The sequence below is a fragment of the Mesoplodon densirostris genome, chromosome 6 (assembly GCF_025265405.1).
Source record: "Mesoplodon densirostris isolate mMesDen1 chromosome 6, mMesDen1 primary haplotype, whole genome shotgun sequence".
In the NCBI taxonomy this organism is placed as follows: Eukaryota; Metazoa; Chordata; class Mammalia; order Artiodactyla; family Ziphiidae; genus Mesoplodon; species Mesoplodon densirostris.
Window position 1 is genome coordinate 60,316,479 of NC_082666.1, and position 26,899 is coordinate 60,343,377.

Sequence of the window (26,899 nt, forward strand, 5' to 3'; positions counted from 1 at the left end):
AAGTTTTATATATGAATTTAATATTTTTTCTGATGAATTCCATTAGCCAGGTTATTTTGGTTGTGGTTTGTTTGGTTTTTTATAATATAAGGAATTTTTTTCTTGGCTGCTATGAGGAAAGCCGCCTCCTGCAGATACACCTTGTCTGCGTTATACTTCATTAAGTCCTGTCTCCTCCTCTTCTCTGGAAGCAAACTAGTTCTAGGAAGCTCCTATACAAACAGGTGCAGACTCATTCCACTGTTGCAGACAGGTGATTAGGATGTGTACCTCATGTGACTGTCATCGAAGACTGTATCTTTGCTTGTTCTTTCCAAAGTCTACAGCACCTAAGTCTTCTCTCCCTGTTATCTTATTTTTGCTTCCTTTTGGATGTCTTCATCAATCTTACCTGGTTTTGGCTACTCTTCCATGTCTTCTGAAATACAGGGTTTTAACTGTGACCTAGGTTTGCTGTAAAAAGGAACTGAATTTTTGTTTCTTATTCTCATTGTCTGTCATGTGATTCCAAGGGAGAGAAGGGGAAATGATGATTTTATCCCTTTATAATCAAGTCAGAATTCTCCAAAGTGCATTTTCCCCTACTATTTTATTATAAAAAATTTCAAACATGCAGACAAGTTTAAAGAAACGCACAGTGCACAACCATGTGCCCACTACCTATAGGCTACAATTAATTTTGCTATACTTGCTTTATCACATAGCTATCTTCCATCTTATTTTGTTGATGCATTTCAAAGGAAGTTGCAGACATCGGTACAGTTCCCCCCTAAACACTTCAGCATTCACTTCTTAACTAATGATCGATATTTATTTATAGTTCTCATTACTATTTTTTGAGGTGAAATTTATATACAGTGAAATGCGTTAAGTCTTAACTGTATGATTTTATGAATTCTGACAATGAAAACACTGGGTAACTCACACCCAGATCAAAGTAAAGGACATTTCCATCACTCCAGAAAGTTGGCTTGTGTCTTTTCCTAGTCAATCCCCATCCCTAGCTCCAAGAGGCAGGCAACAACTGTCTTTTTTTTTTTTTTAATATCTATAGATTAGTTTTGCCTGTTCTATAAATTCTTACAAATGGAATCATACAGTATGCATTATTTTGTGTTCGGATTCTTTCACTTACAATGTTTTTGCAATTCATCCACATTGTTACATGTATAAGTAGTTCATTTCTTTGTATTGCTGACTTTTATTCCATTACATAATTATAACATTGTTATACATTTTCCTATAGATGGACACCTAGGTTGTTTCCAGTCCTTGACTATTATGAATAAAACTGCTATGAATATTCCTGTGCATTTTGTGTGTATGTGTGTACACATGTTTTCATTTCTCTTGAGTAAATACCTAGAAGTAGAACTCCTGAGTCATATGGTAGGTGACTGTTTCATTTACTAGAAACTTCTATAGCTTTCCCTTAGAACTTGTGCCACCAGTGGATGAAAATTCTCCATCCTCCACATTCTTTCCAACATTTAGTGGCTTACCTATTTTTTCTTGAATTTATTTCTAAGAATTGTATTTTTGATGCTATAGTAAGTTGAAAGTTTTTATTTCATTTTCCAATCGTTTAGTGTTAATATATAAAAACTTTTGATTTTTGTATTTTGACCCTGTATCCTATGAAATGGCTAAACTCTTGTTAATTCTAGTAGCTGTTTTATATATCTTTAGAATTTTCTATGTAAAGAATCATGTCTCATCAGAGAAACGTACATCAAAATCACAATAAGGTATCACCTCACACCCATTAGGAAGGCTATTATTGAAAAAAAAAAAAACGTGTTGGCAAGGATGTGGAAAAACTGAAACCCCTGCACACTGTTGGTGGGATTGTAAAGTGGTGCAACTTTAATGAAAGGAGATATTTCAAAAATTTTAAAAAAAGAGAACTACTATATGATCCAGGAATCCCACTTCTGGATATATGTAAAAGAACTGAGAGCAAGGTCTTTGCACACTTAGGTTCACAACAGCACTGTTCACAATATCCAAGAGATAAAAGCAAGCCAAATGTCCACTGATGGATGAATGGACAAACAAAATGTGGTATATACGTACAATAGTATATTATTCAGCTTTAAAAAGGAAGGATATCCTGTCACATGCTCCCCAAATGGATGAACCTTGAGGACATTATGCTAAGTAAAATAAGCCAGTCACAAAAAGTCAAACACTGTATGATTCCACATATATGAGGTACCTAAAGTGTGATTACCTCCATAGAAACAGAAAGTGAATGGTTACCAGAGGCTAGGGGGAGGGGAAAAAGGGGAGTTGTTTAATGGGTATAGAGTATCAGATTTGCAAGATGAAAAAGTTCTGCATGTCTATTTCACAACTATGTGAATATACTTAACACTACTAAACTAATACACTTAAAAAGATGGTTAAGATGGTAAATTATTGTGGTTATGTTTTCTACCACAATAAAAAAAAGAATCAGGTCATCTGCAAGTAGAAACATTATTTTTACCAATATTTATATCTTGTTTCACCCCTTTCTTGTATTGCACTGGAATATTGAATAGAAGTGGTGAATAAACAACTCTGTCTTGCTCCTAGTCTCAAGGAGAAAGTGTTTAATATTTCACCATTAGGTGTGATGTGCCCTGTGGGTTTTTTGTAGATGCCCTTTAACATATCAAGTTCTCTTCTACACTTAAGTTTCCTGGGTTTTGTTGTTTTTATTATCATAAATGGGTGTTGAATTTTGTCAAATGATTTTAGGGAGTATTTGTTTGAAATTCCCTTTTATTTTCTGAATGGGGTGGATTACATTGATTTCTTAGAACTGTTGAATCAACCTTTTGTTCCTAGGATAATATCAACTTATTCATGGTATAAATCATTTTCGCATAATCCTGGATTCGATTAACTGATACGCAGTTGAGGATTTTTTACATTGATGTTCATAGTGCAATGTTGGCCTGTGGTTCTTTTTTTTTTTAATAACGTTTCATCAGGTTTTGCTTTTAGGGTTATGTTGGCCATATTAAATGAGTTGGGACTTATTTTCTATTCTTCCATTTTCTGAAAAAGTTTCTGTAAGATGGTGCTATATTTTTCCTCAGATGTTTGATAGAATTGCTCAGTGAAACCCTCTGGATCTGGAGAAAGTACATGTGTTTTCTGAATGAAGGTTTCAGATTTTTTTTAAAAAATCCAATTTCTTTAACTAATGAAGAGCTACTCATACTTTCAATTCCATCTCTTGTCAGTTTTTGTGATGAAGAGTTAATTCCGAATGGTTCTGGAAGCTCATTTTCCTTCTCCTCTTGGTAGTTCAGTAGGGACTCAGGATAGTTTAATAGCTACACTGAGTCAGTCGGAGGAAAGAGCAAAGGGTTTGGCTGATGTCTGTGCTCTAATAGGCAATGCTCAACCTAGGATTCCCAGTGTGCTCATCGGTGGGGATGGGGCCCTTCCTCTCTCTTGGAGTGCACTCTGTCACACATCCAGCTTGCTGGTCTAAGCAGACCTCTCTCTGCCAGAAACTTGGCTGTGGTGCATACCAAACATTTATACTCAGTCTTTGCTGTGGAATAAAGGGAGCTCTGGGGCTGTGTGCATTCTACTACTTGTCTGCCTCCAAACCCAATGTTATCTGAAATGTGTGGTGCTAGTGGTGTATGACTGTGATGCCCCTACATGACAGGTAAGATGTACTTCTCAAGGAAGTTGTCCATTTCACCTAAATTGTCAAATTTATTGCTATAATCTTGTTCATAACATTTTCTTATTACCTGTTTTAGGATCTGTAGTGATATCCCACCTTTAATTCCTGATATTGGCAATTTGTATGTTTTCTTTTGATCACTTTAGCTAGGGTTTTATAGTTGATCTTTGCAAAGAATTATCCTATGTACATTTTAAATTATGAAACTGTCATGTTGTTCTTTAAAGTACTGTTTCTGTTTACATTCCCTTCAAAAGCACGTGAGGGTACTTTTTTTCATAGCTTCTTGCTAACTTTAGATTTTATATATCTTTTTTAGTTTTTTGATCTGATGTCAAACAGACAAAAATTGTTTAATTTTTATTTATCTTGCATTTCCTGGATTCCTAGTGAGACTGAGCATATTTACAATATATTTATGTACTATTTGTGTTTCCTCTTCAGTGATTATTTTTATTTGCCCTTATTTCTACTGGGCTATTTGTCTTTTATTCATTTATTTGCAAAACTTCTTTATATATTCTAGATATTGTTTTATCTGGGCAAATATTCTCTCACATTGTCACTAGTCTTTTTTTTTTAATGTCTTTTTTTTTACATTTATTGGAGTATAATTGCTTTACAATGTCACTAATCTTTTATTTACAGTATCTTTTCCCTACAGTTAAGTGTTTTTTATATAATCATGGTTTTTAGTTGTGGCCTTTATTGCTTTTAGGTTTTCTGTTTTGATAATGAAGTTTTTTCCCATCTCAAGATTATAAAAATTTTTGTAATGCTTTAACCACTTTCTTCTTTATTCTTGGATTTTATAGCAATGGGTAATATATATTTTGGGGTTGTGTGAGATATATAGCTAATCTTATTATTATTTTTAAATTGAAAGCAATTTCTCCAATGCCATTATTGACTACTTTCCCATATACGGATTTGAAATGCAAAATCCAAACTTAATGCTCTAAATTCCCTTATAATGAGTCGGTTTTGCAACTCTTTCTGTGCCAATGCTCTATGCATCTATTTCTGCACTAATCATGCTATTTTATTTATATAGCTTTATAGCATGTTTTGATGTTTGCTAGGAAAAATTTCCCTCTCTCCTTCCCATTCTTCAGCCATTTTCATTCCCTCTCTTTCAGTTATATTTTTGGAACCAGTTTGTATCTTGGACAGCACTCATATTTAGATGAGATATGGAATGAATTCTCACATTTAACAATATTATTTCTTCCCATTCAGAAAAACAGTATATCTCTCCATTTATTTAGTTCTTTTTTATGTCATTCAGTGTTTTATAGTCCACTTTATAGGTTTCTTGCATTTCTTAAAAGAGTTATTCCTGAGTATTTGATAGTTTTTTATCATTATAAATAGAAATTTAAAAATAGTATTTTAAAATATATTCTTAATTGTAAAGTCTACTTTATTTTGTATGTTGACCTTGTTCTGAACTTGTTGCTGAATTATCTGGTTAGTTCTAATAGTTTATGACTTGATTCTCTTGAATTTCCTAGATCCACAAACATGTCATTAACAATCAAAGTTTAGCTGTATACATTCAATTCATTTTGGGGAAGGAGAAGAGGAGTTGCTTTATAGTTTATGGATTTTTTTCTTTTATCTTTATTAAAGCCATTTAAAAATTTTCTTTGAGTTTATTGTTTTTTTCTTTCTAGTATCTTGAGTTGAAAATTAAATTTTGGCTGAATTTCAAAGGTTTTGATATTTCACTGTAGTTCATAAACTGACTTTTTATTTCCTCCTTAACCCAAAATCATATAGAGTTTGGAATTTCTAAGTGGATAGAAACATTTGGCCACTTATTTTGTAAAATCATAACTATATTATACCCTACACAGGGTACATAGCCTAAATGATTTTTGCTTATTTTGAACCTGTTGAACTTTGTGGCATAAGATGTATGTTGCACAGGGGTGAATGTTCCACAGGGGTTTGAAAATAAAGTAGCCTTGCTCACATTTTCTCTATTTGAATTGTTGATTTCTGAATATAATATAGATTAAATATACTAGAAGATAGTAAATACACTTGTGGATTCATTGATTTCCTTTTGTAATTTTACCAAATTTTGCTTAATGTTGTCAGGTACGTAAAAATTCATGAATTTTATATTTTCTTTGCAAACTATCCATTTTTATCAACATGAAATTACCCTCTTTATCCTTATTAATGGTTTTTTCTTTAATTTTGTCTCAAAGTAATACTGTTATATCTTCTTTTTGTTAGCATTTACCTGGAACATATTCAATTGTGTGCTGGCAAACAAGCTCTTTTTCAGGGGATGGGTATGACTTGTAATGCTTGTCAATTTCTATGGCGTTAAGTACTTGTACCATGATTGATTTCAAGCAACAAACACGAAGGAGATGCTGGAAAGAGATATGCAAAATCGATTCTCACAAGCTGGTACAAGCTAGTTGCAGGATATTATAATTTTATTCTTTTATTTTTTTAGCTTTAGGGATCGTTATGTTTTAGGTGCATCTTTTTCAATCTCATAGTCTCTCTTTTTTTCTTTTTTTAAAATACATTTCAACTTTATTACATATATTGTGATTATTGGTATGTTTGGATCATCCTATCTTTTTTATTTACCATGTCTCTTATATACTGTTCCTCTCTTTCGTTCTGTCTTTCCTTCTTCCCTTCCTTCCATTCTTCTTCCTGGCTTGTGTTGAATTGATGGAGCTTTCTTTATTTTTTTTTTAATTTCTTCTAATTCTTTGAAAATTAAATACTCGATTCCTATTCTTGTGGTCACCTTTAAAACTTCTGAACATATATTTAATATTATTGAAGTATTTAATTTGATTAATTTAATATAATAAATTAATATTATATTTTAAATCAATATCTAGAGTTTCTTACCCTCCACATGTTCCACCAAAGCAAAAAAGAAACTTAACTCTTCCAATCAACCCCTCCTCCTAACTTCTGTTACTGTAAACATTAACATCAACAGTTATGTAGGTTTTACTAGAGTCTTTGTTTTCCATTGTTTCATATGTTCTAAAGATTGACAGAGTCCCATTTGGGCAGAAAGACTTGAAGAAGTGAAAAGATAAACTATTTTAATATAAACAGGAAAAGAGCAGACTTTGAGAAAGAATAGGGCTTGCAGTTTTCAAGGAACACCAAGAAAGTCAGTATGGTTAAAGTGGAATCAGTGAGGTGACATGTAGTAGAAAGTGAAGTCACAGAAGTAACAACAAGACTAATCATGGAAGCCTTGCAGCGCAGTGAAGACATTTCATTCTATCGTGTAATGAGGAGTCATGAGACAATTTTGAGCAAGGGAGTGACACGATATGTTTTCAGTTTTAAAAGAACCATTCTGACCAAAAAATGGAGAAAAAGATTGTCTGGAGCAAGAGCTGAAGAGGGAGATGAGCTAGGAGAGTATGCAGAGGCACAAGCAAGAGGTAGTGATAACCTGGACAGTAGCAGTGTTGAAAGGCAGCAGAATTCTGGATCGATTTTCAAATAACAGCCCGCAGGATTTGATGAGGGATTAGACATGCAATGTGAGAGAAAGAGAAAAGACAAGGATGATTCGAGGTTTGGGGCCCCACCACCCGGACGACTGGTGAAAAAACAAATTCTGAGACAAAAAACACTCTAACGGAAGTAAGACTGGGAGAAGTACAGATTCCAGTGGGTTGTAGGCTTAGTAATGAAAAGAAAAAGAAAAATTTCTTCAGGTTACTTCTGCTTTCTCAGTGAAATAAGAAGCTGAGATTAAGGCATCCGCTAGAGGTCTAAGAAGATAGGAGAAAGGAATGTTGGGGAAACTTGGGGGCTAAATGCACTGGGAAAGTATAACAGTCTTACACAGAGTGTTGAGGTCCCACCTGAAGTTCTTGGTTATGAACTTAAATTAAGACCAATCAGCATGGTTGTGTTTTTCTTTAGAGACATTCAGCTGCTTGGGTCCAGAAGAAAAGTGGGTAGAGATTCAACTAGGCGTGGATTTTTTTTTTTTTTTTTTTTTTTTTTTTTTTTTTTTTGTGGTACGCGGGCCTCTCACTGCTGTGGCCTCTCCTGCTGCGGAGCACAGGCTCCAGAGGCGCAGGCTCAGCGGCCATGGCTCATTGGCCCAGCCGCTCTGCGGCATGTGGGATCCTCCTGGACCGGGGCATGAACCTGTGTCCCCTGCATCGGCAGGCGGACTCTCAACCACTGCGCCACCAGGGAAGCCCTAGGCATGGATTTTTTCCATGTGAATATGACAGAGGGACAGATGAGCAGACTGAGGATATATGCTAAAAAGTGACCATGACAGAACATGGAGTACTTGCTTCATGAGGAGGGAAGTGAAAGCACAATGGGAAAGAAGGTGGTAATAATTAGGGAAAAGTGGTAAGGTCAATGAATTTCAGTTTGTAATCATGTCAGAGAATTGTTGGAGTGTAAGTACAAAAAGACATGGGGGTCAAAGAATAAGATGCTAGAGATGCTGGAGTTGATGCAGTTATTGGCAATGACAAGGCCAAGAGTAATATTTCTTAATGGGAACACTTTTGGTATTGTGGAGATGACAATATTTTTACTGTGTGGAACTAACCTTCACAATGCAGGATGTTTAGCATCTCTGGCCAATGGGCACTGCATATCAGTAGCACCTCCTTCCTAGTCAGTGTGACAACCCAAAGCACCCACACATTTCCAAATGCTCCATAAGGTGGGTGATCCTTCCTTAATTCAGAACCAAGGGTCATGGATATGATCATGAGACTAATCACTGGAACTGAATATGGTGAAGAATTGAGAGGCTAGGGTGCTGGATGACCTACATGGCTAGGAGGTCATCCAAAATCATAACAGAATCGTGTTGGAGAGAAAGACTGTTGAACCAGGTGAAAAGCTATATGACTAACCTTCTACAATGAGGTACAAACAGATTTGGTGGTGATTATATATTTCAATGGATTTCTGAGATCTATTTCAATAATCTCTCAATCTTATGCATCCCAAGAGAATATCTAAATAGGGTTGAATAATATCAGAATTCCATGATCCACCCTCACGTACCACTAGAGTATCATTATAAAGATGTACAACAGGGACTTCCCTGGTGGCGCAGTGGTTGAGAGTCTGCCTGCCGATGGAGGGGACATGGGGTCGTGCCCCGGTCTGGGAAGATCCCACATGCCGCGGAGCAACTGGGCCCGTGAGCCAAAATTACTGAGCTTGCGCGTCTGGAGCCTGTGCTCCGCAACAAGAGAGGCCGCGATAGAGAGAGGCCCGAGCACCGCGATGAAGAGTGGCCCCAGCTCTCCACAACTTGAGAAAGCCCTCGCACAGAAACAAAGACCCAACACAGCCAAAAATAAATAAATAAATAAATAAATAAATAAATAAAGCAAACTGTCAACAAGTAAAAATAAACACCATTAAAAAAAAAAAAAAGAATCTGCCTGTGAATGCAGGGGACATGGTTCAACCCCTGGTCCAGGAAGATCCGATAGGTCGCAGAGCAACTAAGCCCGTATGCCACAACTACTGAGCCTGCGCTCTAGAGCCCGTGAGGCACAACTACTGAAGCCTGCATGCTGCAACTACTGAAGACCGCGAGCCGCAACTACTGAAGCCCACGCACCTAGAGCCCGTGCTCTGCAACAAGAGAAGTCACTGCAATGAGAAGCCCACACACCACAATGAAGAGCAGCCCCCGCTTGCTACAACTAGAGAAAGCCCGCATGCAACAACGAAGACCCAACGCAGACAAAAATGAATAAATAAATAAATACATATATTTATATATATATATATATATATATGTGTGTGTGTGTGTGTGTAAAGAGGTATGACAAATGAATGGGTAAAGAAGATGTGGTACTGGGGCTTCCCTGGTGGTGCAATGGTTGAGAATCCGCCTGCCAATGCAGCAGACACGGGTTTGAGCCCTGGTCCAGGAAGACCCCACATGCCGTGGAGCCTGCGCTCTAGAGCTCATGTGCCACAACTGCTGAGCCCGCATGCCACAACTACTTGCCTCATGTGCCTGGAGCCCGTGCTCTGCCACAGGAGAAGCCCCCTCAATGAGAAGCCCATGCACTGAACGAGGAGTGGCCCCCACTCGCTGCAACTAGGGAAAGCCCATGCGTAGCAACAAAGACCCAATGCAGACAAAAATAAATAAATTTAAAAAAAAATCAAATAAATAAATAACACCTGAAATCCTCCTTATGAACAACAACAACAAAAAGATGTGGTACATATATACAATAGAATATTACTCAGCCATAAAAAGGAATGAAATAATGCCATTTGTAGCAACATGGATGGACCTAGAGATCATCATACTAAGTGAAGTAAGCCAAAGACAAATATCATACAATATTGCTTACATGTGGAATCTTAAAAAATGATACAAATGAACTTATATACAAAACAGAAACAGACTCACAGACACAGAAAATAAACTTATGGTTACCAAAGGGGAAAGGGGTGAGGGATAAATTAGGAGTTTGGGATTAAAATATACACACTACTATATATAAAATAGATAACCAACAAGCACTTACTGTATAACACCTACTTGATACTTGATATCAAGTATCAAGATACTTGATATCTTGTAATAATCTATAATGGAAGAGAGTGCAAAAAAAGAATATATATAAATTTTTTAATATATACTTATGACTGGGTCACTTTGCTGTACATCTGAAACTAACTCTACATTGTAAATCAACTATATTTCAATAAAAATTAAAAAAACCCATAAGTTAAAAAAAGAGGTACCAAAATGAGGTAGAATCAAACAATGTTACATGGCACACATACGAAGCAGTGCTGTTACTAAATAATGTACCCTATATACTTTCACTTCAAATGCCTTAATAGTTCTTTTCACAAGAAAAAATTTTTGTACCTATGTATGATGATGGATGTTAACTAGTCTTATTAGGGTGATCATTTTGCAATACATATATTGAATCATTATGCTGTATACCTGAAACTAATACAATGTTATATATCAACTATATCTCAATTTTTTTAAAACTGTTACAATTTTAAATTACAGTATTTGTTAGGAAAAAAGGGGACAATATTAGGATAGATATAGATATTTACTCATTTAAAAGCAGTAATCCTGTATAAATATGCATATCATCAATATTGCTTCCATCTTTTACTTGTCAACTATAGGCAAACTAATTCAAAATGCTTTGAACCGCCATTCTGCAAATAGGATACATATTAGTTTTTAGCAAGGTTGCCATCAGCTGGCTAAAAGCAACATAGGTGTATCTGGAAAACAAAAGTCTCTAGTATTACAAAATGTTACGTTCTTTGGTTGAAATATGCTACATGATGCTTGAATATTCCTCTTCCCTTCAAATTATACCTTTCAGATACATAGTACAGTCTCATTGCATTAAGTTCATTGAAATGTTTTACCTTCCACCCATATATCCAAGTTAAGTTTTTGTTTTCATATTATCACACTTGCCTTTTGTATATATGCTAGGTCTCTGCTTATTTTCAACTCTGGGTGCCACTTCCATCTGGATTTTATTTTTATTTCCCTTCCATCCACTGCAAAATTGCCTTCTCTTATTAGTTCAAACTATGCTCAGTTCTTCTCTAAGCAACTTTTTTTTTAAACATCTTTATTGGAGTATAATTGCTTTACAAGGTTGTGATTGTTTCTGCTGTATAACAAAGTGAATCAGCTATATGTATACATATATCCCCATAATCCTTCCCAATTGTGTCTCCCTCCCATCCTCCCTATCCCACCCCTCTAGGTGGTCACAAAGCACCAAGCTTATCTCTCTGTGCTGTGCAACTGCTTCCCACTAGCCATCCATTTTACATTTGGTAGTGTATATATGTCAATGCTACTCTCTTACTTCGTCCCAGCTTACCCTTCCCCCTCCCCATGTCCACAAGTCCATTCTCCACATCTGCATCTTTATTACTGTCCTGCCCCTAGGTTCATCAGAACCATTTTTTTTGGATTCCATATATATGTGTTTGGATTCCATATATATGTGCATATGGTATTTGTTTTTCTCTTTTTGACTTACTTCACTCTGTATGACAGACTCTAGGTCTATCCACCTCACTACAAATAACTCAATTTCATTTCTTTTTATGGCTGAGTAATATTCCGTTGTATATATGTGCCACATCTTCTTTATCCATTCATCTGTCAGTGCACACTTAGCTTGCTTCCATGTCCTGGCTATTGTAAATAGTGCTGCAATGAACACTGTGGCACATGACTCTTTTTGAATTATGGTTTTCTCAGGGTATATGCCCAGTAGTGGGATTGCTGGGTCTTATGGTAGTTCTATTTTTAGTTTCTTAAGGAACCTCCATATTGTTCTCCATAGTGGCTGTATCAATTTACATTCCCACCAACAGTGCAAGAGGGTTCCCTTTTCTCCACACCCTCTCCACCATTTACTGTTTGTAGATTTTTTGATGATGGCCATTCTGACCGGTGTGAGGTGATATCTCATTGTAGTTTTGATTTGCATTCCACTACTGATCAGTGATGTTGCACATCCTTTCATGTGCTTGTTGGCAATCTGTGTTTCTTACTTGGAGAAATGTCTATTTAGGTCTTCTGTCCATTTTTGGATTGGGTTGTTTGTTTTTTTGATACTGAGCTGCATGAGCTGCTTGTATATTTTGGAGATTAATCCTTTGTCAGTTGCTTCGTTTGCAAATATTTTCTCCCATTCTGAGGGTTGTCTTTTTGCTTTGTTTATGATTTCCTTTGCTGCGCAAAAGCTTTGAAGTTTATTTGTTTATTTGTTTATTTTTGTTTCTATTTCCATTTCTCTAGGAGGTGGGTCAAAAAGGATCTTGCTGTGATTTATGACATAGAGTGTTCCGCCTGTTTTCCTCTAAGAGTTTTATACTGCCTGGCCTTACATTTAGGTCTTTAATCCATTTTGAATTTATTTTTGTATACGGTGTTAGGGAGTCTTCTAATTTCATTCTTTTACGTGTAGCTGTACAGTTTTCCCAGCACCACTTATTGAAGATGGTATTTTTTGTCCATTGTATATTCTTGCCTCCTTTATCAAAGATAAGGTGACCATATGTGCGTGGGTTTATCTCTGGGCTTTCTATCCTGTTCCATTGATCTATATTTCTGTTTTTGTGCCAGTACCATACTGTCTTGATTACTGTAGCTTTGTAGTATAGTCTGAAATCAGGGAGTCTGATTCCTCCAGCTCCAGCTTTCTTTCTCAAGATTGCTTTGGCTATTCGGGGTCTTTTGTGTTTCCATACAAATTGTGAAATTTTTTGTCCTACTTCTGTGAAAAATGTCATTGCTAGTTTGATGGGGATTGAATTGAATCTGTAGATTGCTTTGGGTAATACAGATATCTTCACAATGTTGATTCTTCCACTCCAAGAACATGGTGTATCTCTCCATTTGTTAGTATCATCATTAATTTCTTTTTCATCAGTGTCTTATAGTTTTCTGCATACAGGTCTTTTGTCTCCTTTGGTAGGTTTATTCTTAGGTATTTTATTCTTTTTGTTGCAATGGTCAATGGAAGTGTTTCCTTAATTTCTCTTTCAGATTTTCCATCATTAGTGTATAGGAATGCAAGAGATTTCTGTGTGTTAATTTTGTACCCTGCTACTCTACCAAATTCATTAATTAGCTCTAGTAGTTTTCTGGTAGCATTTTTAGGAGTCTCTCTGTATAGTATCATGTCATCTGCAAACAGTGAGTTTTATTTCTTCTTTTTCTTTTATTTCTTTTTCTTCTTTGATTGCTGTGGCTAAAACTTCCAAACTATGTTGATAACAGTGGTAAGAGTGGGCAACCTTGTCTTGTTCCTGATCTTAGTGGAAATGGTTTCAGTTGTTCACCATTGAAAATGATATTGGCTGTGGGTTTGTCATATATGGCCTTTATTATGTTGAGGTAGGTTCCCCTATGCCTACTTTCTGGAGAGTTTTTATCATAAATGAGTGTTGAAGTTTGTCGGAAGCTTTTTCTGCATCTATTGAGATGGTCATATGGTTTTTATTCTTCAGTTTGTTAATATGGTGTATCACATTGATTGATTCGCGTACATTGAAGAATCCTTGCATTCCTGGGATAAACCCCACTTGATCATGGTGTATGATTCTTTTAATGTGCTGTTGGATTCTGTTTGCTAGTATTTTGTTGAGGATTTTTGCATACATGTTAATCGGTGATATTGGCCTGTTGTTTTCTTTTTTTTGTGACATCTTTGTCTGGTTTTGGTATCACAGTGATGGTGGCCTCGTAGAATGAGTCTGGGAGTGTTCCTCCCTCTGCTATATTTTGGAAGTGTTTGAGAAGGATAGGTGTTAGCTCTTCTTTAAATGTATGATAGAATTCACCTGTGAAGCCATCTGGTCCTGGGCTTTTGTTTGTTGGAAGATTTTTAATCACATTTTCAATTTCAGTGCTTGTGATTGGTCTGTTTATATTTTCTATTTCTTCCTGGTTCAGTCTTGGAAGGTTGTGCTTTTCTAAGAATTTGTCCATTTCTTCCATATTGTCCATTTTATTGGCATACAGCTGCTTATAGTAATCTCTCATGATCCTTTGTATTTCTGCAGTGTCAGCTGTTACTTCTCATTTTTCATTTCTAATTCTGTTAATTTGAGTCTTCTCCCTATTTTTCTTGATGAGTCTGGCTAATGGCTTGTCAATTTTGTTTACCTTTTCAAAGAGGTAGACGTTAGTTTTACTGATCTTTGTTACTGTTTCCTTCATTTCTTTTCCATTTACTTCTGCTCTGATTTTTATGATTTCTTTCCTTCTGCTAACTTTGGGGGTTTTTTGGTTCTTCTTTCTCTAATTGCTTTAGGTGTAAGGTTAGGTTGTTTATTTGAGATGTTTCTTGTTTCTTGGGGTAGGATTTTATTGCTATAAACTTCCCTCTTAGAATTGCTTTTGTTGTGTGCCATAGGTTTTGGGTCGTCATGTTTTCATTGTCATTTGTTTCTAGGTATTTTTTGATTTCCTCTTTGATTTCTTCAGTGATCTCTTGGTTATTTAGTAGTGTATTGTTTAGCCTCCATGTGTTTGTATTTTTTTCAGATTTTTTCCTGTAATTGATATATAGTCTCAGAGCATTATGGTCAGAAAAGATACCTGATATGATTTCAATTTTCTTAAATTAACCATGGCTGGATTTGTGACAGAAGATATGGTCTATCCAGGAGAATGTTCCATCAGCACTTGAGAAGAAAGTGTATTCTGCTGTTTTTGGATGGAATGTCCTATAAATATCAATTAAGTCCACCTTGTTTAATGTGCCATTTAAAGCTTGTGCTTCCTTATTCATTTTCATTTTGGATGATCTCTCCATTGGTGAAAGTGAGATGTTAAAGTACCCTACTATTATTGTGTTACTGTTGATTTCCCCTTTTATGGCTGTTGGCATTTGCCTTATGTATTGAGGTGGTCCTATGTTGGGTGCGTAAATATTTAAAATTGTTATATCTTCTTCTTGGATTGATCCCTTGATCATTATGTAGTGTCCTTCTTTGTCTCTTGTAATAGTGTTTATTTTACAGTCTATTTTTGGAACTTCCCTGGTGGCACAGCGGTTAAGAATCTGCCTGCCAATGCAGGGGAAACAGGTTCGAGCCCTGGTCCGGGAAGATCCCACATGCCGTGGAGCAACTAAGCCTATATACTACAACTACTGAGCCTGCACTCTAGAGCCCGCAAGCCACAACTACCGAGCCCGCATACCTAGAGCCCATGCTTGGCAAGAAGTGAAGCCACTGCAATGAGAAGCCTGCTCACTGCAACGAAGAGCAGCCCCCGCTCACCACAACTACAGAAAGCCCTCGCACAGCAATGAAGACCCAACGCAGCCATAAATAAACAAACAAATAAATAAATAAATAAAGTCTATTTTGTCTGATATTCGAATTGCTACTACAGGTTTATTTTGATTTCCATTTGTATGGAATACTTTTTCAATCCCCTCACTTTCAGTCTGTATGTCTCCCTAGGTCTGAAGTGGGTCTCTTGTAGACAACATATACATGGGTCGTGTTTCTGTATCCATTCAGCCAGTCTATGTCTGTTGGTTGGAGCATTTAATCCATTTACATTTAAGGTAATTATCGATGTGTATGTTCCTATTAACATTTTCTTAATTGTTTTGGGTTTGTTTTTGTAGGTCTTTTCCTTCTCTTGTGTTTCCTGCCTACAGAAGTTCTTTTAGCATTTGTTGTAAAGCTGGTTTGGTGGTGCTGAATCCTCTTAACTTTTGCTTGTCTGTATAGGTTTTAATATCTCCGTTGAATCTGAATGAGATCCTTGCTGGGTAGAGTAATCTTGGTTGTAGGTTTTTCCTTTTCATCACTTCAAATATGTTGTGCCACTCCCTTCTGGCTTGCAGAGTTTCTGCTGAAAGATCAGCTGTTAACATTATGGGGATACCCTTGTATGTTATTTGTTGCTTTTCCCTTACTGCTTTTAATATTTTTTCTTTGTATTTAGTTTTTGATAGTTTGATTAATATGTGTCTTGGCATGTTTCTCCTTGGATTTATCCTGTTTGGAACCTCTGCGCTTCCTGGACTTGACTATTTCCTTTCCCATATTAGGGAAGTTTTCAAATATAATCTCTTCAAATATTTTCTCAGACCCTTTTTTTCCTCTATTTCTTCTGGGACCCCTGTAATTCAAATGTTGGTGCGTTTAATGTTGTCCCAGAGGTCTCTGAGACTGTCCTCAATTCCTTTCATTCTTTTTTCTTTATTCTGCTCTGCGGTAGTCATTTCCACTATTTTATCTTCCAAGTCACTTATCCGTTCTTCTGCCTCAGTTATTCTGCTGTTGATCCCTTCTAGAGAATTTTTAATTTCACTTATTTTGTTGTTCATCATTGTTTGTTTGCTCTTTAGTTCTTTTAGGTCCTTGTTAAACATTTCTTGTATTTTCTCCATTCTATTTCCAAGATTTTGGATCATCTTTAATATCATTATTCTGAATTCTTTTTCAGGTAGACTGCCTATTTCCTCTTCATTTGTTTCATCTGGTGGGTTTTTACCTTGCTCCTTCATCTGCTGCATATTTCTCTGTCTTCTCATTTTGTTTAACTTACTGTGTTTGGGGTCCTCTTTTTGCAGGCTGCTGGTTCGTAGTTCCCATTGTTTTTGGTGTCTGCCCCCAGTGGGTAAGGGTGGTTCAGTGGCTTGTGTAGGCTTCCTTGTGGAGGGTTGTGATGCCTGTGTTCTTCTGGGTGGGGATGGATCTTGTCTTTCTGATGGGCAGGGCCATGTCTGGTGGTGTGTTTTGGGGTGTCTGTGAACTTAGTATGATTTTAGGCAGCCTCTCTGCTAATGGGTGGGGTTGTGTTCCTGTCTTGCTAGTTGTTTGGAATGGGGCGTCCAGCACTGGAGTTCGCTGGTTGCTGGGTGGAGCTGGGTCTTAGCGTTGAGACGGAGATTTCTGGGAGAGCTCTCGCCGATTGACATTAGCTGGGGCCAGGAGGTCTCTAGTGGTCCAAAGTCCTGATCTCAGCCCTCCCACCTCAGAGGCTCAGGCCTGACACCAGCCCAGAGCATGAAGACCCTGTCAGCCACATGGCTCTGAAGAAAAGGGTGAAAAAAAAGAAAGAAAAATAAATAAAGATTTTAAAACAATAATAAATAAAAACATTATTAAAATGAAAAAAAGTAATAATAATTTAAAAAGAGCAACTAACCCAGTAAACAAATCCACCAATGATCACATGCGCTAAACACTAAACTAAGATTAACATAAAAATTAGAAACAAATCAGCCACAGACAGCAAATCCCAAGTCTATAGTTGCTCCAAAGTCCACTGTCTCAATTTGGGATGATTCGTTTTCTGTTTAGGTATTCCAGAGATGCAGGGTACATCAAGTTGATAGTAGAGATTTAATCTGCTGCTCCTGAAGCTGCATGGAGAGATTTCCCTTTCTCTTCTCTGTTTGCAGAGCTCCTGGGGTTCAGCTTTGGTTTTGGCCCCACCTGTGCGTGTAGGTTGCCCTCATGTATCTGTTCCCCGCCCAGACAGGAGGGGGTTAAACCAGTGGCTTTTTAGGGGGCTCTTGCTCATTCAGGCTGGTGGGAGGGAAGGGTATGCTAGTTATAACTGGAATGAGGGGTGAGCTTGTGGCGGCAGAGGCATGATGCTGCAACAGACTGGGGCACGCCATTTGTTCTCCAAGGGAAGTTGTCCCTGGATCACGGGACCCTGGCAGTACAGGGCTGCACTGGCTCCCGGGAGGGGAGGTGTGGATAGTGACCTGTGCTTGCACACAGGCTTGTTGGTGGCTGCAGCAGCAGCATTAGCATTTCATGCCCATCTCTGGGTTCCAAGCTGATAGCCGCAGCTTGCGCCCATCTCTGAAGCTTGTTTAGGCAGTGCTCTGAATCCTCTCTTCTTGTGCACCCCAAAACAATGGTCTCTTGCCTCTTCGGCAGGTCCAGACTTTTTCCCAGATTCCCTCCTGGCTAGCTGTGGTGCACTAGCCCCCTTCAGGCTGTGTTCATGCAGCCAACACCAGTCCTCTCCCTGAGACCTGACCTCCAAAGCCCAAGGTTCAGCTTCCAGCCCCCATCCACTCTGGCGGGTGAGCAGACAAGCCTCTCGGGCTGGTGAGTGCTGGCCGACACCAATCCTCTGTGTGGGAATCTCTCTGCTTTGCCCTCTGCACCCGTTGCTGTGCTCTCCTCCGTGGCTCCAAAGCTCTCCCCCCAACCCCCCGTCTCCACCAGTGAAGGGGCTTCCTAGTGCGGGGAAACTTTTCCTCCTTCACAGCTCCCTCCCAGAGGTGCAGGTCCCATCCCTACTCTTTTGTCTCTGTTTTTTCTTTTGCCCTACCCAGGTACACGGGGAGTTTCTTACCTTTTGGGAAGGCTGAGGTCTTCTGCCAGCGTTCAGTAGGTGTTCTGTATGAGTTGTTGCACATGTAGATATATTTTTATGTATTTGTGGGGAGGAAGGTGAGTGATCTCCATGTCTTACTCCTCCGCCATCTTGAAGGTTCCCCCCAAGCAACTTTAAAACCCCCAAATTGTGCAAAACTTTAAAAATACTCCAATGTTAAAAACAATAGAAGATTAAAAAAGTTTCACTCTGCTTGCATCAGTTGAATAATGGCTATCACTTATTGTCAAGGTAAGTAAAAACACTCTATGGCACAAAATAAGCATTCAATTAATGTTAACTGAATTTCTAAAAATTTATGTCAGCCTTCTTAAACTTCTTGGAATATCATGGGCTAGGAATTGTCCAAATATTTGATTATATTTTCAAAGTAAAACTACTTTCTTAGATTTACATCTCAACTTAAAGTCACTATGTTTTTCAATATCATAATTTATTGTAAGCAGTGAGCACTAGTGTTAGAGCAAAAGACAGCAAGCTATTTCATTCCATCTTATTAAGATCTAGTTTTCCAGTCTTTATAATGAGTCTTGATCTGTGTTAGCAAACTACAAAAAGTTTTGAATTTCACTGAATCATAATGGACTGATTAGATTTTTCAGTAAGATTTGATTATTATGATGAAGGTTATAACTGGCTGCTCCAATACTGTGGAGTCACTCCTACCATCATAGTTTCTTGGAGAAGTAAAGTCTTTTTTTTTAACAGCTTCCTAAACAGCTTTATCAAGATATAATTTACATATTTTAAAGTTCACACACTTAATGTATTTTTATTAAAAAACTTGTTTTTAAAAACAGCTGTCATATACCTTTCTTATATAATGATAGGACAGAAAGAGTTAAATAGGATTTTATTATAAAACTGTTTAAAAATCATAATTAAGAAGTGATGTCACCAAAATATAGGGTGGGAGATCCAGCCTCCATCTCCCCACAAATATCAGCAATTAGACAGATATCCACAAACAAAAATAGCTCTGGAAGAGCTCAGGAGTCCACTTAAGAAATTTCAGCAACACAGTGGAGCAAAAAACCTGAGAATAACTCCACACAAAGAAAAAGAAGGACAGTTTCATTTTGCCTGCATCATTGCATACCCCAGGGTGGCACTGCTCAGTGCCAAGGGGGAACTGCCCAGTTCAAAAGAGTTCTCTTGCTGGGAAAGGGAGAATGAGGTGAGGAACCAAGTTCCCCAGTTTTTCATATCACTGCATGAAGTACCCACTTCAGTTTCACACCACCCAGAGACTGGCAGAGCTAAGACAAATAAAGACAGGTTGGAGCAAGGAAGAATGCCTGGGGCTCCCAATATCAGCTATGCAGCAAGAGCAGCTGTGGTTTACAGCTCTGTGCAGGATCCCAACAGCTTTCGCCACTGAAGGAACCAAAGCCCAGGACAGCTGCCATGAACCCCCTGCAGATTTCACCACTGTGATTTCCCCCCATAGGTTTCCCCCTTCACGGATGCCACCTGACTGACTCCCTCCCCTGTCCCCAACTGTACCCTCCAATCTGCACTGGAAGTCAGCTTGGCCTTTGCAGCTGCAGAAGTGCAAGATGCCAGCCTAGACCCCCGCAGCTGATACACTGCCGTGCATGCATTTGGGGCTAACCCCTTCAGCTGTGGACCAGTTTGCCACTGGTCTGACTCCTGTCACTGGCCTCCAATGACATGCAAGTGCCTGTGGTGAGGCCCTGTAGCCATAGGAGTACATGCTGACAGCTAAGGCCCCCACAGCTGTTTGTGGGCCCAGATCTGGCTCTGTCTCCTCTTACTGGTCTGCACCCCTGGGTTCACCTGCAGCTAGCCCTTCCACCTGAGCACCTGCACGCCAACACCCAACTCCTGTCACTGGCCTCTTCTGCCATGTGGAACCCTACATTAATCAAAAAAAAAAAAATCTCAAGAAAATAATCTAACTTTACACCTCAAGGAACTACAAAAAGAACAAACTAAACCCAAAGGTAGTAGAAGGGAGGAAATAACAAAGAAAAGAGTGGAAATAAATAAATTGAGACATAAAAGACAATAGAAAAGATTAGTGAAACTAAGAGCTAGTTTTTTAAAGATATAAACAAAATGGATAAACTTTTATCTAGATTTACCAAGAAAAAGAAGAGAGGACTCAAATTAATAAAATTAGAAATGAAAGAGAAGATATTACATCTGATACTACAGAAATACAAAGGATCATAAGAGGATACTATGAACTATTATATTTCAACAAATTGGACAACCTAGAAGAAATGGATAAATTCCTAAAATATACAACCTACCAAGACTGAATCATGAAGTAACAGAAAATCTCAACAGATTGATAATGAGTAAGAAGACTGAATCAGCAATCAAACACCTTCCAAAAAAGAAAAGTCCATGACGATGGCTTCAACTGGTGAATTCTACCAAAGAAAAATTAAAGTCAATCCTTCTCAAACTCTTCCAAAAAATGTAAAAGGAGAAAACACTTTCAAACTCATTTTATGAGGTGAGCATTAACCTGATACCAAAGCCAGATAAGGACACTACAAGAAAAGAAAACTACAGGCCAATGCCCCTGATGAATATAGATGCAAAACCTCTGAAAAAAATACTAGCAAACTGAATTCAACAACACATTAAAAGGATCATACACCATGGTGAAGTGGGATTTATTCCTGGAATGCAAGAATGAGTCAACATACACAAATCAATAAATGTGATACACTACATTAAAAGAATGAAGGATAAAAATCATATGATCATCTTAATAAATGCAGAAAGGGCACTGGACAAAATTTAACATCCTTTCATGATAAAACTCTCTACAAACTGGGTATAGAAGGAACATACTGGAACATAACAAAGGCCATATAATACAAGCCCAAACTAACATCACACTCAACAGTGAAAGGCTGAAACCTTTCCCTCTAAGATCAGGAACAAGAGAAAAGTGCCCACTCTCACCACTCCTATTCAGCACAGTACTGGAAGTCCTAGATAGAGCAATTAGGCAGTAAAAAGAAATAGAAGGCATCCAAATCAGAAAGAAAGAAATAAAATTGTTTTTGTTTGCTCATGACATGATCTTTTATATAGAAAGTCCTAAGGACTCCATCAAAAAGCTGTTAGAATTAATCAACAAATTTAGTAAAGTTGCAGGATACAAAATCAACAGACAAAAATTAATTAGTCGTGTTTCTATACACTTAAGAATTAAACATGTAAAAAAGAAATAAAACAATCCCACTTATAGTGGCACCCAACACAATAAAATTTTAGGAATAAATTTAACCAAGGAAGTGAAAGATCTATACACCAAAAACTATAAGACACTGATGAAAGAAACTAAAGAAGACACAAATAAATGGAATGATATCCTGATTAAAAGAGTGAATATTGTTCAAATGTCCATTCTACCCAAAGCCACCTAGAGATTCACTGCAACCTCTATCAAAATTCCAATGGCATTTTTCACAGAAATAGGAAAAAAATCCCCAAATTTGTATGAAACTACAAAAGACTGAATAGCCAAAGCAATCTTGAGAAAGAACAAAGCTGGAGGTATCACATTTCCTGACTTCAAACTATATACAACTCATATAACTTAATAACAAAAACCCAAATAATCCAATTTAAAAATGGACAAAGGACCTCAACAGACATTTTTCCAAAGAACACATACAAATGGTCAACAAGTTCATGAAAAGGTGCTCAACCTCACTAATCATCAGAGAAACGCAAATCAAAACCACAAGATATCACCTCACACCTGTTGGAATGGCTATTATCAAATAGACAAGAGATAACAAATGCTAATGCGGATGTGGAGAAAAGGGAACCATTATGTACCGTTGGTGGGAATGTAAATTGGTACAACCACTATGGAAAACAGTATAGAGGTCCCTCAAAAAAATTAAAAATAGAACTACCAGCAATCCCACTTCTGAGTATATATCCAAAGGAAATGAAACAGGATCTCAAAGAGACATATGCATTCCCATGGTCAGTGCAGCATTAGTTGCACTAGTCAAGACATGGAAGCAACTTAAGTGTCCATCAATGGATTAATGGATAACGAAAATGTGGCATGTGTGTATGTGTGTGTATCTGTGGATACACACACACACACACACACACACACACAAATGGAATATTACTCAGCCATGAAAAAGAAGGAAATCCTGTCATCTGTGACAACATGGATGGACCCTGAGAGTATTATACTAAGATAAATAAGTCATACAGAAAAAGATAGGGGCTTAGGGGTGGGGGAAATGGGATGTTGGTCAAGTGGTACAAACTTCCAGTTATAAGAATAAGTTCCAGGGATCTAATGTATAGCATAGTGACTATAGTTAACAATACTGTGTTGTATACTTGGAATTTGCTATGAGAGTAGATTTTAAATGTCCTCACCATAACAATAACAATAAAATGGTAATTATGTGAGGTTAAGGATGTGTTAACTACCCTTATTGTAGTAAACATTTCATAATATATATATGTATCAAGTCACCATATTGTATGGCTTAATCTTATATATTGTTATATGTCGTATCTCAATAAAGTTGGAAGAATAGAAAAAAATCATAATAGAGTAGATCAGTACCAAAGTATTAACAATTGTACCTATTAAAAATAAAATTATAATGCTCTACAAATGTTCTCACTAAAGAAGCAAGCAATTTATATGCCCAAATCATCATACTAAATCTTACCAAGCAAGTACATATTGATAATTAAATGATTTAAGCTTCTGGCTAAATGTTGTTCTTTGGCTGGTATTTATTTATCAGCTAACAAAAGCCATCGAGAAGATGGAATTGAGCATATGACTCTCACATACAAGCACATTAACAAGCCTATATCAGGGCTCAATCAAACTGAGCAAATACTTCTAGAAATTTCCCTTGTGTGTTTTATTCAGTTATTAGGAGAATTCAAAGCCTCAGCTCTGCCACATATATCCAGCCCAGATGCTCAAAGCACCTGATTTTACTCCAGGGCAAAATTCCATATTCAAGACTAGATCTAGAACAGATGGCCACTCCTCTTCTATAATCTGGTTGTGCCCTATGCATAAATGAAAAGAGTAAAGGGAACACAGATTCCATAACATGGCCAGAACAAACATTATTACTATTAATACTACTAATAATATTTATTAAATACTTTTGTGTACTTGATACCCTAATAAGCTCTGCACAGAATGAGTCCTGGTGATCATAATGTTCCATGTAGGAACTATGCACATTCTTTAACTATGCTTGTTAAGCAATGTGCACAGCTCTTGCCTTCACAGAGGTTTCAATCTGAGCAGTGATTATGTGTCCTGTACCATTCTTAAAGCAGATGTAAAATCAATTCTTCAAGAATTTAGTGAGCCCTATTATGTGCCAGTACTTTGGGTAAATGAATGACAATACCCTAACTTCAAATTGACTGTAATAATCTACTTGAAACAAAAAGAAAAATATGAGAGTTTGCAGTTATGTGTTAATCTATATGGTATATACAATAATTATTCAGGAGATAAATAATAGCCATACTACTAGCTGACACTCAGATAACACTGAGCATATTGGGCAATGTTTGAGCTTGGTCTATGTTAACTTATTTAAATCCTCACTTCAGGTATGTCCCATCATTACACTAGTTCTATAGATGGGGAAACTGAGACACAGAGGATTAGGTCACTTGCCTGAGATAACAGAATCAGAAACTGGCAGAGTAGGGCCCTTTCCCCTTAACCACAGAGTTAAAGAAATGATTCATGAAAGAGGAAGGCCCTGAGGTAAATTGGAAGGATTTAGAGCAAAGAGCAAAGAGAGAAGGATATGTCAAGGAAGAAGGAGAACTTGAGGAAAGGCAAGACTGAACACAATCTGGGTAAAATTTGGAGAGTAGTGGGAAAAAAATTAGATTCTAAACAGAATAGGGTCAAATTATGGAAGGTCTTAAATTTTTTAAAAGGTGAAAGCTGAGCTGTAATGCAGTAGTGTTTAGGACATCACTGATGGTATGTCACTGCAGATGGCAGCTCCTGAGCATTTCTGCCCAGTCCTAGGGTGGGCCATATGTGTGAGGAAGAGAAGGATGACAGTAATCTCCTTCCTCAGACCCAAATATCCAGTCTTTGCCAATGTTTCTGGTTTGGGCATTAGTTTGCTTGTGGCCCTTTATGAGAGAAATGGATTAAGCAGTAGAAGTGGTACCATTATCAAAAACATATTGACCCTAAAACAAAGTTAAGTAAAACAAATGTCAAATTACCATTAGAAGTCATGAGTGGTAAAAGGTGCTATTAAATACCAAACTGAGACCCGGAGGAAGATGGCGGAAGAGTAAGACGCGGAGATCACCTTCCTCCCCACAGATACATCAGAAATTCATCTACACGTGGAACAACTCCTACAGAACACCTACTGAACGCTGACAGAAGACCTCAGACCCCCTAAAAGGCAAGAAACTCCCCACATACCTGGGTAGGGCAAAAGAAAAAAAGAATTAACAGAGACAATAGGATAGGGACGGGACCTGCACCAGTGGGAGGGAGCCGTGAAGGAGGGAAGGTTTCTACACACTACAAGCCCCTTCGCGGGCGGAGACTGCAGGTGGCGGAGGGGGAAAGCTTCGGAGTAGCGGAGGAGAGCACAGCAACAGGGGTGTGGAGGGCAAAGTGGAGAGATTCCGGCACAGAGGATCGGTGCCCTCAGGCACACACCAGCCCGAGAGGCTTGTCTGCTCGGCCGCCGTGGCGGGCGGGGCTGGGAGCTGAGGCTTGGGTATCGGCTTTCAGTCGGAGCGCAGGGAGAGGACTGGGGCTGGCGGCAGGAAGAGAGCCTGAAGGGGTTAGTGCACCACGGCTAGCCCGGAGGGAGTCCGGGGAAAGGGTCTGGAGTTGCTGAAGAGGCAAGAGTCTTTTTTCACTTTCACTTTTGTTTCCTGGTGTGCGAGGAGAGGGCATTAAAAGGGCTGCTTAGGGAAGCGCCGGAGACAGGCGCGAGCCGCGGGTAAGGCGTGGACCTCGGAGACGGGCGTGGGCCGCCGCCGCCGCCGCCGCCGCCGCCGCCCACCGCCCGCCGCCGCCGCCCGCCGCCGCCGCCCACCGCCCGCCGCCGCCGCCCACCGCCCGCCGCCGCCCGCCGCCGCCCACCGCCCGCCGCCGCCCGCCGCCGCCGCCGCCGCCGCCGCCGCCGCCGCCGCCGCCCCCGCGGCCCGCCACCGCCGCCGCCGCCGCCGCCCCCGCGGCCCGCCACCGCCTGCCGCCGCCCGCCGCCGCCGCAGCCGCGGGGCCTGTGTGCGAGCGCGGGTGACTGTCCGCCCCGCCTTCCGGGGGACCTGTGCACCCCGCCACTGCCGGGGTCCCGAGACCCGGGGACGGCTTTCCCGGGAAAGCGCACGGAGCGCCACGGGCTGCTGCAACGTCACGCTGGCCTCTGCCGCCGCAGGCCCGCCCCACACTGCGCGCCCCTCCCTCCCCTTTGCATGAGTGAGCCAGAGCCCCCGAATCAGCGGCTCCTTTAAACCCGTCCTGTCTGAGCGAAGAACGGACGCCCTCTGGCGACCTACGCACAGAGACGGGGCCAGGTCCAAGGCTGAGACCCGGGAGCTGTGAGAGCAGAGTCAGGGAAATCTCTCTGTGCAGCCTCGGAGGCAGCGGATTAAAGCTCCACGGTCCATTTGATGTGCCCTGCGTCTGTGGAGTGCATGAATGGACAGCGAATCATCCCAAATTGAGGAAGTGGACTTTGAGGACAAGATTTAAGACTTTCCCCCCTTTTCCTCTTTTTACAACGAATTATTCCAAAGTAAGGAGGTGGACTTAGAGAGCAAGATTTCAGACTTCTTGCCCTTTTCCTCTTTTTACAACGAATTATCCCAAATTGAGGAGGTGGGCTTGGAGAGCAAGATTTTTGATTTTTCCCCCTGCTCTCTTTTTGTGAATGTGTATGTGTAATCTTCTGTGTAAGATTCTCTCTGTATAGCTTTGCTTCCACCATATGTCCCAGGGTTCTATCGGTCCGTTTTTTTTTTTTTCAATAATTACTTTCCAATTTTAATAACGCTACTATATTTCATACTTTATTCTATTTTACTTTACCTGCTCTTTCTTTTTTTCCTACCTTCCCTTCCTCCCTCCCTCCCTCCGCTCTTCCTTTCCTTCTTTCTTTTTCTTTCCTCCCTCCCTCCCACCCTTCTTCTTTCCACTTTCTTTTTCTTTCCTTCCTCCCTCCCTCCCTCCTGTCTTTCTTTCTTTCTTTCCTTCTTCTCTCCCTCCCTTCTTCCATTCACTCTTCCTT

The 26,899-nt window shown here is 39.0% G+C and overlaps 1 protein-coding gene across 5 annotated transcripts in view; it reads right to left on the reverse strand.

The window, feature by feature from the left end:
- CNTLN (centlein) overlaps positions 1 to 26,899 on the reverse strand; it is a 361,905-nt gene that overhangs the window by 21,234 nt on the left and 313,772 nt on the right. Inside the window, exon 24 of one of the 5 annotated variants that reach the window (XM_060102085.1) lies at positions 16,629 to 17,286. The exons of the other annotated variants lie outside the window; for them this stretch is intronic. Within the exon in view, the coding sequence (XP_059958068.1) occupies positions 17,215 to 17,286 (72 nt within the window). The 3' untranslated portion in view covers positions 16,629 to 17,214. Of the gene's footprint in view, positions 1 to 16,628; positions 17,287 to 26,899 lie in introns of those variants that run through there. 5 annotated transcript variants of the gene reach the window in all.